The following is a 12,609-nucleotide window of genomic DNA, read 5'->3' as shown; positions in this document are numbered from 1 at the left end:
AGTTTTATCTTATATAATTGAATAAAAGAAGCCACGTCTTACACTTAATAGTAACCATCGCCTGTATATAAACTTAATACCATACATGCGTTGCCAATTTCAGAGGACTAAGATGTCTTGCCTCCTTTATCCTGTGACTTTGAAATACCAATAACAAACCAATGTATTCAGAAATTCGTCGACAGACAATATACTTGCCCATCAAAAATGTGTACATGTTTAATGTTTATTCACCAAGACATCGACCGTTCATTAACGTGACTACCCCGTCTGATCATGAAGATACGCTTCAAAATTTCATCATGTTTTTACGAAAATTTCGACCACATTAGCAACAAAACAGAGAATATTATCAGCAACAAATTCATATGTCGTTCAATATTTTAACTGATTCCGAACAATGTTTTTCCTTTAATTCCTAGATGTCGAAAAAAAGTGTTCAGCACTCTAAATAAGAGTTTTCTTTGTATTTATTACAACACCAGTATTTATTTTTCCGTCTAAGAGGTAGACACCCAATTATCGGGAGCGGTTAATGCAAAAAGGGTGCTTTACGCAGGTATTGTGGTACATATGTAGCTATATAATATTATACCTATTATGTCCCATACAACTTTGCCTTGTTAGTGGTAATAAAATAGGTTATTAATTTTATACTTTTGATGACCACGATTATAGATACATAAATAATGCATGTATGTATACAGATATAAGTAATATCGTGTATAGCACACTGCCTTATGTCATGTGTTCGATTCCTCATACGAGAGACATTTATATTCATGAGTATGATTGTTTGTTTGAATGTTTGTCATATAACATAATAAGTATTTTGATTATTTCTTTAGTACAAGCTCACCTTAGTTTGGTCACTGAGTGAACTGTCCAGGATTGTTATATTAAGTCTTAACAGTACGTACCTAATAAATTTTATAGCTAATATCTGGTAGAGAAGTTGTTCGCAAATGTAGAGAATCTCTACATTTGCGAACTTTTATTATCAAAACACTAATAGTGATTTCACGATTTTCACTTGTTGTGTCTATCATATATCGTATGTTTACATATATTGATGTTTATATTAGGTATTAATACCTAATATAAACATCATTAATATTATGGAATACGTTAAACAAAAGTGAATGAACTTTGTAATAAAAAACTTCTAAATCTCTCTGACCTTTTCTACAGCTACGAATATGTATAACTCCTACAGAGGACAAAGGCTTAAAAGTTATAAAACACTAACTCCTGTTTCTATCCGAGTAAAAATCCGCTTATGCCTATGTGAATGAATCTAAATACCTATACCTATACCTTAAAAACTTTCAATTGCGTTTATAACCGGATGATAATTTAAATCTTATACCTAAATACGGAAAATATGTGGACATTTTATCGTATTTATAAGGTGTAATTTTTTATCTTCAATTGTATCTTTACAGATTTTCTTATTCAGAATATATTTTTGTTGTAATTTGTTAGTAAATATTTATTACAATATATATATATGTTTAATTATATATACACTATCAAATAGAGAGAGAAAGCAATAGTATATTTTGTATTTTGCTCAATATAAAGTAGCGTACCTAAATGTTGTCTGCAACTAGAATTAAAATTAAAACGGACCAACTTAAACTTACATTTAATTTTATATTGGCTTAATGAAAGTGAACCACAGCTTTACGATAATGGAGTTAGTCTCATTGAGGGTAAAATACTACCTAAATACTATCTTGTTACTCCACTCAGGTTACTCATTATACTTAGGCTCCTCTCCAGCTATTATGACTAAATGTATTTGGTAAATACAAATTAATGGATAATCAACCTTCTAATACGGTTCAGAAAACACTGGAACTTTTTGCCAAAAGCCAATGGCGGTAACAAAAGGCCGGTACATTTGTCGCGATCGCAAACAATAGAAATTCCTTTAATTTCCTGGAGGGTGTTTTGTATTAATTAAACTAATATTATTCTATCCAGCCCGTCTATCATTTATATTTTATAATGCCAGTTCGTTTTAGTAATTAAATTTACTTATTTCGAAGATATTCTAAACAAATGTGCCTTTTGATAAACCTACTACTGTTGATGAATGGTTAATTACTAATAGTTAATACAAAAACCGTTCGTAATATTTATGTGAGACTAGCTGTTCCCGCGACTTCGTCCGCGTGGTTTTTAACTTTATTTTTCTAAAATAAAAGTAGCCTAAGTTACTCCTTATTACATCAGCTACCTGGCAAAAATTTCCCGTCAAAATCGGTCCAGCCATTTCAGGGATTAGCCGGAACAATCAGACAGACAGACAGACAGACAAAAAATATAAAAAATGATATTTTGCTATATGTACCGTATATATTCATATGCATGTAGTAAAAAACGATTATTTCAATATTACAAACAGACACTCCAATTTTATTTATATGTGTAGATGTATAGATGATAATTGCAAACAATTACTATGATTCTTTCGTAATCAACAGAGCTTACTTCGTTTTGACCACAATGATTAACTAAAACTATATTATAAAAGATGTAGATAGATATTTCGGTATATACATTAAATAGGTATACCTACAGTCGAAGTAAGGTACTTCTCCTATTTTGAAATTGGTTAATTTATGTAGACTGCCATTTTATCTTTTGTCTCCTTTTACAGTTTTTATTGTAATCAAACGAGCTTAATTATTGGCGACATGGATTTTTACTTTCTTTTTTTGGTGCTTGAATACATATTGATTTGGCACTGATACAATTAGCTACTAAAACAGGTAGGTGTACCTAATAATATATTCACAAAAGTAAATAACAAATTAGGTTGTTTACTAACCAGTAATAACGATATATAATGTGGGTAATTTTGCAATTTTCTCAACGTATAAATCAAATTTTATGATAAGGACATACAAAGTTTTATGAATACCTTCTTAATGATAATTACACTTACCTGAGTATGTATAAGTAATGACGGAAATAATCAAAAAAACATCTCGTATTTTCATGTTTCCGGTATTCCAAATAATTATAAATCAAAGCAATTATGGTTATAATTGCAAAAATCAATATCACCTATCACTTTCACTCCGTGAAAAACAAAAAACATATTGTATATGTACATAAGCCTATCAATAAATTATGATTTTTTATTTTTTCACGGAGCGGAGGTGTATTGTAGCCGATATGGGCATCTCTGTCTCACCTATTTCAATCACTAAGCCGCTTGCTTTGTTCTGGTTAAGGGTGAGATATTACAGGAAATTGCAAGGTTTGGAATCCTAACACCTTTTCTCTTCGAATGTAACGCATTGGGACGTGACTATGACGTGTTGTTGTAGGTAGTATGTAGGCAACGGTTACCAGTTACCACTTACCATCAGGTGTCAGCTTTTCTGCCATTTAAGTTACTATAAAAAAACAATTATGCAAAATATGAGGACCCAAGGATAAATGCTATATTGCAAATGATCAATGAGACTTGCTACACTACCGTAATAGTAAACACCTAAGTTACCGTTAGCCTGTCTACTTAAGTAATCATCGTTCCAAATTTGAAAAAAAATTATCTACTAACAGTCAATATTTCATCCGCTCAATATACAGACTATAATATATTATAGACTATAGAATAGATTGTTACTATATACTATATAGTTTTAATAGAATAGACAGTTTATGATCTCGTTAATTGATGAATTTAAATTTCTGTCGGTATATAAACATTTTATAATAGAATCAGCTGTAGATATATCTGATAGGTATCTCCAAAATAAGTGGATTTATAACATTGTAATACAAACTTTTAATGAACACTGGCGATTGGGTAGGCTTGCTTTTAGAAGTCCAAGATTAGACTCCGTAAAAATAAACTAGCAAAAGGTAGATTCCATAAGCTAATACAATAATAATACGCTGCTTCAATTACAGTTTTTTGAAATTCAGCACGTACCGGTTACATTGTAAGCTAGTAAGCTAAAAAAAGGTATTTATTGTTTATGCGGGTATTTCTGCAATTTTTCAAATTACTATCTTATTCTGGCAACATTGCGTACTGCTTAGGGATGTGACATTTTATAGGAAAAAAGCAGATGAATAATCGATTTAAATATATTTTTGCACAAATCAATCAATTAAAAACAAGTAATTTTCTTTAAAATTAGTATGTTTGTTATTTGTTCATCGATCCAAGTGATCTAAAACAAGACCATTAGTGAGTCCATCACAAATTTGGCTATTACTAAAAAGTTCAACTAATCTTTCATTTTTTTAATTAATATTAATTTAATAAGTTAATTTATTTTTATATTTGAATCGACATATGTTGAAAAATTTGATTATAAGATTTTTTTCACATCCTTAGTCTGTATTTATGAATGTGTGTATATTGTGTATTTATATAGTCAAGTGCATATAATATACTACTTAAGAGGTCAAGTGTGTGTTGTTTTCGCACAACAATTACAATATAACATTTTTAATTTAATTTCTAACCAAAATCACTCCTTACTTTAATAGAAATTTTTATAACGTCTATATTCATTATGGGCGATGACATTAATATAGATAGTGAAATTCAAACACAAACACAGACACAAAATTCTCAAGTAGAATGGAGCCAAAATACCCCATCATTTATTCCAAATATCTGGGGCAGATTATATCCCACAAGACCGTCATTGAATGGACAAAATTGCTGGAAAAACAAACCACCAGGATACTATGGTAATAAATTATTCCAACAGATCTTTAAAACTTAACCGTCTATATAAAAGCTAATAACGTATATTTCTGTTGTCATAAACTGTCCTCTGTTTTTACCACTCATATCAAGAGTATTTTTTTATGAATTTATGTCCTCGTCTGTGTTTACGCTATTCGCCGGCCGGACACCAGCTGGAGTATGATAAAATAAGCATAAAGGACGACCTATACTCTACAACGCGATACGAACTCGGCAATGCGACCTCTAATTTTCTTTACAAACAATACCCGTCCCCCCAACCACCTACTATACTTTAATAAGTTGGATTTTTCTGAATTTATTCTTAGTTTCATAATTTCAGATCTCATTCAGGCAGAATTTAGTTTGGGAAGATCTTTTTCCTGTACTTATGTGATTAGAAAGGAAATGGTCAATGAAAACATAATTAAAAATATTAGCAAACAACATTTTATTCTGAAGAGAGACTTATCGTATGTATACAGACAAAAATAATTATAATTATCAGTTCATTTAATTAAAGTATTTATTGAATAATACTTGATTGAACTGTTATTTCATTACAGGGAACCTCTCTGTCCGGCGATTATTACAGATTTATCCCATAATGGTACATTTGTAAATGGAATCTTAGTTGGCAAAGGTAACAGCCGTATTCTTGATGACAATGATGTCATTTCAGTTTCCCACCAATCTATGAAAAGTAAGGCCACTATACAAAACTATTATTTACAGCAATTACACTCTCACCTAGTCTATGTTTTATTGCTATTGTCATGCATTTTGTTATTTATTTATGTTTTATTTTATAACTCATTGTTATTATGTTATAATTTTTATAAGGGAATTGACAATATGTTATACCAGAATGAAACCTTTCTTTTCAGTTTTTGTATTTAAAGATTTATTTAAAAATGAACAAGACCAAGTACCTCGGGAAATCTCTAAAAAATATTATATATCTAGGTTGTTAGGCCAAGGTGCTTGTGGTATTGTCAAATTAGTTTATGATAAGGTAAATATTATTTTAAGCATTTTATTTTTTTATGTCTTAATTTGAATCACTATACCTTCTGTATCTAGTTTAGTAGTGTCTGTTCAAATATTTGTGTTCTTGTCAAAAATAATTATTTTGGGTATCATGCAGTAGTCATTAAACAATATTATTTATTCTACTAATATTGCATAGGGAACAATTTTAGCATTTCAGTTATTTGCTTAATTTGAAGACTAGTTAAGTGTTAAGTAAACAGTTACACAACAAAATTTATGTGTGTTATTCCATATAGTAAAACTGTACATTAAACACAATTTCAGTCTGTCTGTCATTCTAGTACCTATACCATATAATAAAGGATCTGGTTAGGTCTCTTTGTGATAATTATGTTGAAATCTATTTATTATTAAGACTATAGTAAAAATTACATATATATTTCTTGTGTTACACCTTTCTATATGCTTAATGTTGTAAACTAAACAAATGTTAATCTCGGCTTTGTACTATTGATTTGTTATGTATAAATTTATTTTCAGATAAAATGCACTAAGTATGCTATGAAAATAATTAAGAAAAGTCGACTGACTAATGGACAATTTAACAATCTTAATGACCCAAAGAAAATTATGAATGAGATTAATATCATGAAAGCACTTAAACATGTGAGTTTTAACAACTAACATTACAAAACAAATAATTCCAACTTCACAACTTTTGTTATTCTTTACTATATAAGTCATGCATGAGACTTAAATGAAGTTATGACTGACTGTTGTTTTTTAATATATCCAGCCATATTATGTTAGTAAACAACTTATAAACTATGTTAGTAAATTACAATATAGTAATTTCAATTCATATATATAAATATATGAATTGAAATAACAAGAACATATATCCACATTTGGTTACGCTGGGTCCACAGCGATACAATGATGTCCAGTGCCTCGGAGAGGACAATCCAACATAATTGCTACAGTGCTTGGAAGCCTGTTTGCGCTCCCCCTAATTCTACACATCAGTGATACACTTATTTGGAGCTATATATAAGATAATAAATTTAAAATCTGATTTTCCTTTATTTATAATTTGTCAAATGTTAACACTGCTATAAACATTCTTTATTTTTAAGCCTTGTGTGATTTCAACTGAGGAAGTGATGGACACCCGTGACACAGTATACATCATCCTAGAATTAATGCAAGGAGGAGAACTTTTCGACAGAATTTCAAAGCAACATCGTCTAACTGAACAACTTACTCGATTCCTATTCAGACAAATGGTGCTAGCTGTCAAATATCTACACTCTCAAGGCATCACTCACAGAGACCTCAAGGTATTTGTATAAATAGAGTAATAACTACTGATAAGGCTGAAATTCCTCTTATACTTTGTCTGTATATGTATGTATGAAACAGAAATTTAAGTATTTATTCTACATATAAAATCCCATGTCTAAACAAGGGGTAAGAGAAAATGTAAGGAAGAGCCCGAACAAGTATGTACCTGGATATCTTAAACACTGTTTTGTTGTATTTTAACTATAGTTGCCATTTTTATAAATGGCAAGTAAAGTTGCACCTTCATGTAGATACCTTGTCATTGTCGAAAAATCATTCTGATGTCATACAATTTTTGTAGTAAAACATTTATACACTATAGAAAATGTAAAGAACTATACTGAAACAATAATAAAATATAGTATTGTAAAATTAAAGAATTTTCTTATATAATGAAATCCATTCAATTCACACACCTGAGAATGTATTACTGGAGAGAGTAAAGATGAAAGGACTCTAGTCAAAATAACTGACTTTGGAATGAGCAAGTTTGTTGGTGAGGATAGCTTCATGAAGACAATGTGTGGAACGCCACTCTACTTAGCACCTGAAGTTCTTATGGCAAATGGACAAAGATGCTATGGTCCCCAAGTTGATGTATGGAGCTTGGGAGTAATACTCTTTGTATGGTATGTTGGTGTTAGAAAATATCTAATAAACCTTCAGGCCCAGTCTATGTGAATATCGGAGACAACAAAATCCTAAAGACTGATTGTCTGTTTTCAATTATATGGATCTTACCTTATCAGACGCATGAATAATCCAGATTAAACGCAGAAATTGCCTAATTAGTAATGTGGGATAGGAACAAGTTTAAAATTTCTAAATGAACAATTTCACTTTAGAAAGCATGCTCAACACCAATTCAGTGTATAAAATAGACCTTTCCTTTATCCCAAATGCTACCAAATTTCAATTGCCAAATATTACGATTTTTGGTTGGACACAAGAAAATTCAAATCTCTATTTGTAACAGAAACAATAACAACAAACCAAATTATTCTCCGAGTACAGTATGTTCACCTCTACTTCTATACAGATGGGTAGAAGTAGAGTGGTAATCCTAGAGTAGTAAGTGGCAGTACCAGTAAGGGTAGATACCCTATTGCCTCAAGGAGTACTACTGTCAATATTTATCTGTTTACAATTTATAAATAAATTAATACTTATCATTATATCAAACTCAGTTAAGCAAATATTATACACAGAAGCTTTTTTTCAGTGTTACTGGCTATTTGCCATTTTCAACAGAACACAGATTCACGACACTGAAAGATCAAATTGTTAAAGGACAATACTGTACGTCACTATCGCAATGGAGAAAAATTAGTGTACAAGGCAAACACCTCATAGGAAGAATGCTGACTGTGCAACCCGAGAGACGTATAACACTTGACGAAATATTAAATCATCCTTGGATGCAGGTACTAGATGTTTACAAAAATATGTAATTACGAACCGTTTAACTTCTTAGCGCTCTTCCCATAAATATTTGTGCTTTGTCACTTTGTTTTTTTATTCTTTTTTATTTTACAATTGATAAAAGATTCAGGATACATCACATAGCGCCGTCTAGACACAAACTAAGCAAATCATGTATTGTGGGTATGAAACAACTCATAAATATTTAAACACAAAAAACAACTACACGTAAACAATCATACTATGATTATAAATGTTTGTATCGGACGAGAATTGAACCTGCAAACATCGGAAGTAAAGCGGCCGGTATGGTAAATACTTACACCACCAAGCACTTTATATAATAATATAGTAATAAGCACTATAAACCAATTATTGGCGATCACCCTAACAAGAAACATTGTCCATTTTAGGATGAAGATGTTATAATTAGTGTTAATAAGTTGCTCTCGAACACTACACAAATGAAGCTTTAGTGAGTTAACAATATCATCGACATCGACATCTGTTTTGGATCAAGAGAATAGCAATTCTGATGGCGTGACTGTGAAATTGGCAGCTACTGGCAAACGAGCGTTAAGTGACAGCTCTAATTCTTCTGAACCAAACCCAAAGAAACTCAAACTAGCAATTGAAGAAAGAAACAATAATGACAGTAGTTCCACTAACAGTTACTGTTCTGGGGAATAATGGCTATATTAGCTAATTTGTGACCTTATGAAAATTTGCTTTTATGTTAGCAATTATGGAAATGTTAAATATATGTTGTTATGTAATGTTATTCCTAAAGGGTATAAAAAAATTCGGAAGTCAGGTAACTCAGGTAGAATACTATAAAACTGATCTACTTTCACAAAGAATCGAAGTTAAAACTGAAGTAAAATTTTTAACTTTCATATTAAATTATTCACATAACCATACAACAGTTTGTAGGAAGGTTTTTAAAATTTATTTTCCATTTACTACATAGTGTTTTCGTGAAAACTAACACTGGCTTTCAGATTGGTAAGGGTACCTCCTTTACAAATAACCGTATATTAAAAACGTGTGGCCATTTTATGATTGTGATGATAAGTTGTTACTTTTTTCGTAATTGTTGATTATTTTGTTAATTTAACCTAAGTCATAAATAAGTTTTTGACTATATACCAGTGTGTTGTCATCCGTATGCGCTAACCTTTGTTACTTTTGACAAGTACTTAAAATACAGTATACCATTTTAAAAATATATATATGTACAAAATATTACCCCATAACAAAAATATCTCGAACCACGAACGAACATCGAACTAACAAACAGATGCACATGAACAACGTTCACATTCTCAAACGGGTTATTAATAATAATGCTTTAATGTTATTTTAGTTTTTAAATGTTATTGTAATTATAAAAAGTAACGTGCTGAAGTATTCCAGCAACTCATATGGGTTGCTGGAATACCGCATATATGTGCATATATATACAACATGCTGAAGTATTGCTTATTTTATAAATGTATGTTGCGAATTTAACATGTTTCTTATTATTATTAAAAACTAAGTACTTAATTATTTGTGCTGTGTATGAACAACACTATGAAGATTCTCAATTCCGCCTTTATTTTGTTCATCGTGTCATTATCAATTCAATTCTATTTCTCATTTCTTGGTTTATAATAAAAGAATAAATGCCATATTTTATAATAAAATGTATTTCATTTCAATTCCTCCATACACATAGTATTTACAATACACAAATGTAAATTTTGGGAGCAACCCACAAAGCAAGTAAGGAATTCAGTCTTGATATTTTTATCATAACAATACATTTACTACAGTTTAACATAAAATAATGTATTAAGTTATAATAAAGAAACAATATAGAGAACTAAAATATTAAATAAATAATATAAATAAGAAGGGATTGCTTTGAAAATTATATAAATCTGTAACATTTAAGAAGTCTAAAAAATTATTTGTGTGATTTCTGAAACTATTTATAAATTAGTTATATCTATTCTAAAAAAATATGTACAGAAACTTAAAACAATAATAAAAACCAATGCTGGATTCTATTTAATTCAAATTAAAATAATTATTGTTTTCTATCCATTATTATTTATATCTGCATGCCTATTACAACAATATTCATCAAGATAATTTTAATATCTGCTTACAGTATTACTGCTTGCATTTAGGAACTTGTACAATATATTAGCTACCAGTAGCTATAATTATTGTTAAACGGTATGAATACTTACTAATAGAAAATATATATTCAAATTAAAATATAATCACAATGACATAAAAAAAAATATTCAGAAGATACAAAACATTCAGTATTTAAAAAATAATATAATGTAAACAAATGATTAATGAAAATAATGAAATTAATTGAATTATAATAACTACAGTTTGTGTACTTTATCAGTTGGGCCACGAAAGTATCACAAGACGTACTATATGCCGTTTTCATATTATACATATATTCCTTGATACATCGTTAAATACAATATTGGCCACTGTTCGTTTATTATAGGTAGGCACATTTCTTTCTCAGGTAACAATCATGTGTGATGCCTAGTATCTATATTCTTACATACAATTTAAATACAAACTACACCCAATCATCTTTTTTATAACCCTCTCTTGTTTCTTAACCTATGCATTTAAGTCAGTCTTTCTTTGTCATGCCACAATCAAATTACTATAAATTTCTTAATTCAGAATATTGTAATACAGACTACCACAAAATTTTTGCAGGCTAATCTAGATGAGGTGTGTTTTTAATCTACTTAACATTATTCAACTAAAACAATAAATCAGACCTGCGCTTGAAATGTCATGACTGTCTGATATGCAAATTAATTCAGTTATTTGACCGCAGCATAATATGCATATAAGTTAAATATACTCACAACTCCCTTACATTTAAGGAGATTTAAAATTGATGGAATTCCAAATTATTCTAGCCTACCTACAACTATTCACCACTTACATTCTCTTCTTCAGCCCTACTGTGCGATGGTTCTGTACTTGGATGCTCAGCAATTTCTGTAAAATATATATTTTTTTATAATTAAACAATGGCGTAAACTAAAAATATTTCTATTTGATCCCCTAAATAGTAATTGACAACCTTACCGATATTCCGTAATAAGCTTAATTTATGAGCTGCACACTCACCTAAATAACTCTACTTCTAAATTACTTTTAATGAAGTAACTGAAACAAGATAATTTGACAATCACAGAATGGTCAAATCTGTTAATTATATTTATATAATAAAGAAGTATTCCAAGTTTGTAGCCTGAGTATTTAAAGTATTTAAAACATCTTTGTTACAATTATCTATAATAAAAAAATATAGTACTTAGCAATGCAGTTTTAGTAAATTCAACCAATATACTCAATATTATGCAGACAAAAAAATTCTGTTCTTACCAGCAATTGCTCTGTCTACAGTTTGTTTATCCTTAACAATGTAGACGGCCGTTAGAAGGAAGAATATGCCTCCTAGGACTTCTACGAAGCAGGTCACAAACAAAGCATATTGCAGTGCCTGGAATTGCACAATCTGAGAAGGCATTTCTGACGGGGACGGAGACAAAGATCTCTTGAGACTTTCTGATATCTAAAACAGAATAAATCACATTTCTTCATTGTTGTAGAACTTGTGCATGAACTTTACTTCTGGTGTCATATTATTTTTAATAATATATTCTGTAGGTTAATTATTAATAAATAATTGGATAGTAGTACCAATGTAACTTTATAATGTTATAAGGACAGGTAACGCGCGAGCGATGGCCCCTGATGCTGTCAGAGGTGGGCCATTTTTGCTTCATTACCACTCTCGTTTTTTAAAACTAATTATTAGGTACTTTAAGCAGGAAGCCTGGTAGACAAGACAGTCTAGTAATTGGTATTATTTATAAGACGACTTGAATACGATTAAATGTACTCACCACTCCAACCAAGTAAGGACTACCAGCATCACCGAACATGTGTGATATGAGAATCTGGAACGCCTCCGCAGTAGAGCGTCGAGGCGGGATAACAACATACTGAAATACCAATAAATGCAGACTTAGGCACCACATATTACGATACGTTAGTTACTAATAATACCACTAATTTAACTA

At 30.3% G+C, this 12,609-nt stretch overlaps 2 protein-coding genes across 2 annotated transcripts in view; one reads left to right on the top strand and one right to left on the bottom strand.

Annotated features, from left to right (window-relative positions):
• Window positions 1-4,422: 4,422 nt before the first annotated feature.
• On the top strand, window positions 4,423-9,175 carry LOC131850061 (ovarian-specific serine/threonine-protein kinase Lok-like). The gene is given in 11 exon segments (XM_059200216.1): window positions 4,423-4,728; window positions 5,070-5,199; window positions 5,293-5,429; window positions 5,614-5,741; window positions 6,260-6,385; window positions 6,856-7,059; window positions 7,213-7,225; window positions 7,485-7,692; window positions 8,286-8,487; window positions 8,899-8,954; window positions 8,956-9,175. Coding segments are annotated over 11 exon segments (1,605 nt in total). The 5' UTR covers window positions 4,423-4,547.
• A 2,016-nt stretch (window positions 9,176-11,191) lies between these two features.
• LOC131850064 (protein spinster-like) overlaps window positions 11,192-12,609 on the bottom strand; it is a 30,121-nt gene continuing 28,703 nt past the window's right edge. Inside the window, exons 7-9 of the mRNA XM_059200218.1 lie at window positions 12,433-12,531; window positions 11,909-12,098; window positions 11,192-11,518 (exon numbers count right to left, since the gene is read on the bottom strand). Coding sequence (XP_059056201.1) covers window positions 11,448-11,518; window positions 11,909-12,098; window positions 12,433-12,531 — 360 coding nt within the window. The 3' untranslated portion in view covers window positions 11,192-11,447. The remainder of the gene's footprint in view (window positions 11,519-11,908; window positions 12,099-12,432; window positions 12,532-12,609) is intronic.

This window comes from Achroia grisella, unplaced genomic scaffold, assembly GCF_030625045.1.
Source record: "Achroia grisella isolate CSIRO2021 unplaced genomic scaffold, CSIRO_AGI_Agris_v1 utg69856, whole genome shotgun sequence".
Taxonomy (NCBI): domain Eukaryota; kingdom Metazoa; phylum Arthropoda; class Insecta; order Lepidoptera; family Pyralidae; genus Achroia; species Achroia grisella.
The sequence above is the reverse complement of the archived record's forward strand: the minus strand, read 5'-3'. Positions and strand labels throughout refer to the sequence as shown.